Source organism: Panthera tigris, chromosome C1, assembly GCF_018350195.1.
Source record: "Panthera tigris isolate Pti1 chromosome C1, P.tigris_Pti1_mat1.1, whole genome shotgun sequence".
Taxonomy (NCBI): Eukaryota; Metazoa; Chordata; class Mammalia; order Carnivora; family Felidae; genus Panthera; species Panthera tigris.
The window spans coordinates 104,463,598-104,469,835 of NC_056667.1; the positions used below are offsets into that span (position 1 = coordinate 104,463,598).

The 6,238-nt window shown below is 45.4% G+C and overlaps 1 protein-coding gene across 1 annotated transcript; it reads right to left on the bottom strand.

The window, feature by feature from the left end:
- Positions 1-693: 693 nt before the first annotated feature.
- On the bottom strand, positions 694-5,530 carry MCL1 (MCL1 apoptosis regulator, BCL2 family member). Its single transcript, XM_007088067.3, has 3 exons — positions 4,750-5,530; positions 4,148-4,395; positions 694-3,624 (listed from the first exon to the last, which is right to left on the bottom strand). The coding sequence occupies exons 1-3, from the start codon at positions 5,435-5,437 to the stop codon at positions 3,508-3,510; spliced, it is 1,053 nt and encodes a 350-aa protein (XP_007088129.2). The 5' UTR covers positions 5,438-5,530; the 3' UTR covers positions 694-3,507.
- Positions 5,531-6,238: the final 708 nt, after the last annotated feature.

Consider the following 6,238-nt stretch of genomic DNA (forward strand, 5'->3'; position numbering starts at 1 on the left):
TTTGTAAGGATAAAAAGTTGCATTCTTCTGGTAGTCAGACTCCAGAAAAAGAGGAGCTTCTAAGCAGAAATGTGCTTCTAAGTGCACAAAAGCACAGAATCCTGTTCGTACAATTGGCATCCGGTGCTCAAGGCTTTTAAAACCAATATGCAAACTTCATATTTGCACATTGCCATGGTGATTCAGCTCCCTTTCTTTCAAGGTAGTTGAAGACAAGATAGAGTTTCTGAAATTTAAGTGCTTACTCTCCACTTCCTTTTTGAGAGAGGAAAGGGGAAAAGTACTGAAACAGTACCAAGAATCTTATCAAAACTCTTAAACTGTGGATGTTAATTCTTCTAGCTCCTTCATCTGAAAAGGTTGAGATGGGAGATACAGTAAATGCAGCAACGAAACAGCTTACCTCAAAATTATACCAGCACATGGTGACTAAAAGAAAAATCAGGATTTTTGATTCTCGCTTAAAATGTAGAAGAATTACTCCAAAGTACCACAGTAATACATTTCAAAACCCAACACCCCTGATTTCAATGAAATGGTTACTCTGAAGGGAACTATCCTTTGCCTGAGCAAATTAGCTTTATGGGGCTTTTGCTGGTCAACTCACCTATACTTATTTGCTCAGCTGACTTCCCTAAAAAGGCCTAAGTGGGGGGAAGACAATCATCGATTAGAAAACACCCATACCACACCTTGCATTTGAATAAAAGGTTTATTATTTTCTTCTCAGGAAAAACAGGAAGTTAGGGAAACACACTACATTTTACAGCCCATGTTAATTTGTAGTTGGTCCTAACCCTTCCTGGCACAGCTGTCAATAGCATGAGCTCTTTAACCAGAACCAAGATGTTTGCCCCCAACAGAGTGTGCCCGGACACTACAGGACTGCATGTTTTCCCTGAGAGACAGAAGACAAGTTGCTGAGAGCCAGCTTTCCACACAACCCTCCCCTTCCATTCTGGAGGATTTGCCTGAACTATGCAGCTAGCCAGCACTGAGGACACGTGCCTCCTCTCCCTACAAAACCACCCAACCTTCCCCAAAGCACTTGGGCTAAGCCCTCCAAGCCCCTGACCCAAAGTTTCAACTAAGATCCTTCTCTACATTTCAGCAGTCACACCTAGAAAATTGGGGTGGGTTCCCTAAACTCCACCAATCTCCATCTATGCGCTTATTTCCACAAGTGGATATGGGGAGACAGGCCTTTTAGTCACCTTTACCAGATCTTCAGATTAATTAAAAACTACATAAAGTGCTTTCAGGTCCTTAGAGATAGACATGACATAAATAAGTGGTTCATGATCAAGAACGATAAATACATAGGTAAAAATAGCTCTAGCTAGATGACCTTATGGCTCAAGGATGGGCAGGCAGGGCAATCCCTCCCTATTTATTACATTCTTAGTCATTTTATTCATGCCTGTTTTCATCTGGAGTCCACAGACCAAAGGTTACGTTCCAAGGATGAAGCTTTCAAATGACCCTAGATCTACTACAGAAGCTTTCTTCAGTTTACCAGTTTTTATAGAACTCTGAGGTCTAACAGAACCCATCCCTTTCTGTAATTTTAAATGAGCTTTTTCAAACATAAAGGAACCTAGAGAAAGTCACACCATTTGTTGTCCCCCTTCTCTGAAAATTCCTAAAGGGACTTTAAAAACTTTTCCCCCAAAGATAGGATAAAGCAGTAACTGAAAAGGTACCAAAGGAAAAGGGACTCCTCCACCATATGTCTCTCATGGTCATGGCACCCACTGTACTACCTACCACCTCCCAAGGATAAAATTCATTAGGGATGAAGGTCTGTGGTCTCCTGGGGGGTTACTTAGGGTTCATAGTGCCAAAAACTAAAAGGGCCAGTAGGAGTTCAGAGATGGCATGGTGAATTGATATAACTATTTGTACAGGGAGAACAAGCAGCAAATACTTCAAGGAAGTATAGAAAATAAAAAGTTTGATAAAACATCAAGCCTGAAATCCAAAGAGATGCCAATGCAAAAATTTGAACAAAGTTTGGGAATCATTAATAGAAATGAAACATAAGTATTTGTTTTATTGATAGGCTTAGACCTGTGTTTAACAAGCAAGCCTAATAATAGCACCATGGTTAGACTATAAGCCTGCTTTTCCAAGCCGTTTTACAATTTATTAAGCAAACAAGGGATCAAATGTCTCTCATACACCTGATGTGATCTTTTTATACACATACTGCTAGTAAGTCCCATTTGGAACAGCTGAAAATCTTTTAGTAAAAGCTTTGAAGATGAGCTCATAAACTCAATTTAAATTTCACCAGTAAATTAACTCAAATGGAAAGAACTGAAATGAGTAGCTGCCCAATCAGAACCCATTATTTCTAAGTCACCAGCCGGCACCGCCCACCAAACTTAAAACTCCACCTTGACTCACTTATTGAAAACCTACATGTAATGAAGTGAAAGGATGAATTTCCATTCAATTTTTCAATCGCAGTTAAAAAAAAAAATCTAAGGAATACTTACCAAAATCAGATAGGAAAATTAAAGTCTGCACAGTTATGAATCAGAATTGTTCCACTACAACCAAGTTGCATACACTTACATCAACTGGTTCTGTATACAATCTATAACTGACCAGGATAAAATTTAGAATAGAAAAGCTGTAAGAAATAGATTCCTAACTACAGAAGTTGGAAATTTCAAACGGGTATGAAAAAATTAATGTATTTTGAGACTTTTCATCCCTTTACATTTCAAATAGACTTTCTGTAAAAATATATACAATTTTTACAGACAAATACATTTACAAGTTGTTTTTGTCTTAAAAATTGAGGATATTTTCATATTTGCAATTGTCATTATTGAGCCTTAAGTCAAGTATTCTTGGCCATTACTAGGCTAATAAACTAAACCACTCAAACCAAGCCAAAGTAGAACAGGTATAAAAAGTCCTGAGCACTTGGACTTTCTATTCAAGAAGTACACCTGGGAAAAGCTAATTGCAGAGAAAAAGCTTCCCTTCACACTCTGTTGTACAGTACGGAGGCTTCTAGTCATAGTTCTATTACCTGTAGCTTAAATCCATTTTATACAGATCACTGCCATTGTTAGTGCTTCTCTTTTAACACTATAAGAAGTTAATTATTTCAGTGGACATTTAATGGACTCTATGACTAGCCTGGCTACTGGCCACTCTCCTGTTCTAGACAAGGAAATCAAGTCTCTTCAAGCCTACCATCTTCACTAACTCTAAAAGTCCTCTTCCACGGCCCCCCAGTTTGCCTGTTGCTGAAATTGAACCTTGCTTTAGACAGTGACTCTTCAAGGGGGACTACTTTTCCCATGTATTTATTCCTGTTAGCCATAATCCTCTTGCCACTTGCTTTTCTACGTTGCTAGAGTAGAACTCTTGGAGGTTACAGCCTGGACAGCTTGAAGTCCAACTTCATAAATACATTTGATTCACAGCAGTCGTTATGTGATTTTGGTGCCTGGGGTTGGTTAAAAGTCAATTATTGCACTTAAAAGGCTATCTTATTAGATATGCCAAACCAGCTCCTACTCCAGCAACACCTGCAAAAGCCAGCAGCACATTTCTGATGCCACCTTCTAGGTCCTCTACGTGGAAGAACTCCACAAACCCATCCTAGAAAACAAAAAAGAAAAGTACATTTTCAAGTATGGGTTTCCAATGGCTTAAAAACACTATTCATAAAGAAAGATGAATTAAAATATCTAAGGTTTCCCCCCCAAACATAATGAACCAAATATTTACACCAGACGGCAGAAGACAAATGCGGGGGGGGGGGGGGGGGGGGAGAGACAGAAACGTTGTTTACTATCATCCGCCCAAGTGATTCTTATTTTTTCATAATTTGTATCCACAGAAGAGTATCCAGCTGAATTACAATACCAAAAACAAAAGTTTCAACAGCCAGTAAAACAGGCTACAGAACCGGGATTTTTGATGCAAGAATTTAAGACAGTCATACCACACTATCTCTGTGAGCCCACTACTTAAATCAGTATTAGGCAAACCGGTCCGTAAGTTAGAGCCTGAAACCTGAATTGTGCATCATAAAAAGCTTGAGATAACCCCAGACCTTCTTTATAAAATCCTTCATTCCATTTCCATTCCAAGGCCCCCTTCGACCTTAAAACAAACTTACCCAGCCTCTTTGTTTGACTAGCCAGTCTCGTTTTGTCCTTACAAGAACATCTGTGATGCTTTCTGCTAATGGTTCGATGCAGCTTTCTTGGTTTATACTCTTCAAGTGTTTGGCCACAAAGGCACCAAAAGAAATAAGAGTCACAATCCTGCCCCAGTTTGTTACTCCGTCACTGAAAACATGGACCATCACTCGAGACAAAGATTTGACATCGTCTTCGTTTTTGATGTCCAGTTTCCGAAGCATGCCTGAGAGGAAGAAAAGCATGCAGGTTCTCACGGCCTCCTTTGTCTAAACCGGCGCATGATCTGCCTGCCCACCCACGGCGGGGGAAATCGCTATTTGGGGTCCACAGAACTCGGGCCGACCCCAGCTGAAAAATGACATCCCACCCTTTCCGGGCTTTGAACAGAGCTGCCATTTCCACAAGAATTAAGATGGGCGGAAACAATGACTCACGGCCAGAATATTCTGGTTTCAGAAATAGATTGCGAGTCGTTTCAACACTGACTTGTTTTCGGTTTCCACCCCCATTCGGTGGGTGAGTCCGGGGACAGGTGAACCAGGGCAGCGCAGCCTCCGCGACTAACCAACCCCCTTACCTTGGAAGGCGGTCTCGTGGTTGCGCTGCACGCCGTCCCCGACCCGTCGGAGGGTCTCTAACGCCTTTCGGCTGGCCGCCCCAGACCCGCCCAGTGGTTTCGCGTCCTTGGCGCCAGTCGCCTGCTCCCGAAGGTACCGAGAGATAATCTCCAGCGACTGCCGGAACAACTCGTCCTCCTCCTCCTCTGCTGGGGGTGGCGTCGAGGGCAGTGAGCCGTCTGTGCCGGGGCCACTGCTGGCCTCCCCGACCAACTCCAGCAAAGGCAGGACAGCCGGCCGCTTCCCCAGAGGTTCTGGCTCGTACCCGTCTAGTTCCTCTTCGGGCGACATGATGGCGTCGGCGGCTGGGCCTTCCATCTTTTCAGGCGGCGATGCACAGCGGGTGGCCGCGAAGAACAGCAGCTTCGGAGGGGTCGCGGTGACGTCGGGGCCCTCGGCACCAATGGGCGAGGGCCGCGCGACCCTCCGGGCGTCGGGCGCGAGAGTGGCTGGGGGGCTCGCGCCGGCGCTTCCGCCAATCACCGCACCGGCTTCCCCTCCCCCTACCTCTCGCCGGGCCGTGGCCTCCTTCCCCACAGCCACAAGCCGCCCTCCCGAAGAGGAGGCGCCGCCGCTCCCGGCCGCCAGCCCGGCCCCCCCACAGTAGAGGTTGAGTCCGATTACAGCGTTTCTCTTGAGGCCAAACATCGTAAGCTGCTGCTGCCTCCGCCGCCGCCTCCTCCTCCTGGGTGAGAAAAATGGGGGAGGCCCTGACTCCTCAGTTGAAGGAAGCGGAAGTAAGGAGTGAGAGAGGGCCTCCTATATCAAGGTTTCAGAGCCAGTCCTACTCGGTGACGTCAGCAAATCTTTAAAAAAAAAAAAAAGGTACTCCCATAAAAGGGGAAAGGGGAGGAAGCTTCCCTAGAGCTGCGCACGGCACCTCACCGGCCGGTAGGGGTAGGGGCGGGGCTTTAGGGCTGGGCGGGGTCTTCCGACACTCGGTGGGCACGCGGTGGGTTACGTAACGGCGACCCGGGAGCTGGAGCTGGTGGGCTCGAGTTCTTCCGCTGCGCCGATGTGGGCCTGTTAATGGCTGCCTAGCTGCTTTCCAGGCTCCTGGTTTGCGAGCCCCGGCTGTTGCTTCTGTGGCGGAGGCTTTTTCTTTCCGCTACTAAAGTCTTACCCATTGAGTCATTCAGAAATTAAGGAAAGGGGATGAAGAAGTTTTGCCGTGGCTGGGAAACAACAGTCTAGATAATAGGGGTTCTTGGGGCTCCCGGGTGGCTCAGTCAGTTGAGCCGCGGACTTCCGCTCAGGTCATGATCTCACAATTCGTGAGTTCAAACCCGCATCGGCTGGCTGCTGTCAGCACAGAGCCCATTTCCGGATCCTCTGTCCCCCTGTTTCTCTGCTCCTCCCCCACTCGTGTTCACGCTCACTCTCTCTCTCTCTCTCTCTCTCTCTCTCTCAAAAAAAAAAAAAAAAAAAAAAAAAAAACAAAGAAAAAAC

Bases quoted from the DNA above. Each gene is read 5' to 3' on its own strand.
- MCL1 (XM_007088067.3), bottom strand. From the start codon at position 5,437: ATGTTTGGCCTCAAGAGAAACGCTGTAATCGGACTCAACCTCTACTGT. The intron at 4,396-4,749 runs GTAAGGGGGTTG...TCTTCCTCTCAG, and splicing joins CCACGAGACCGCCTTCCAAG to GCATGCTTCGGAAACTGGAC. The intron at 3,625-4,147 runs GTAAGTTTGTTT...TTTGTTTTCTAG, and splicing joins TAGTCAAACAAAGAGGCTGG to GATGGGTTTGTGGAGTTCTT.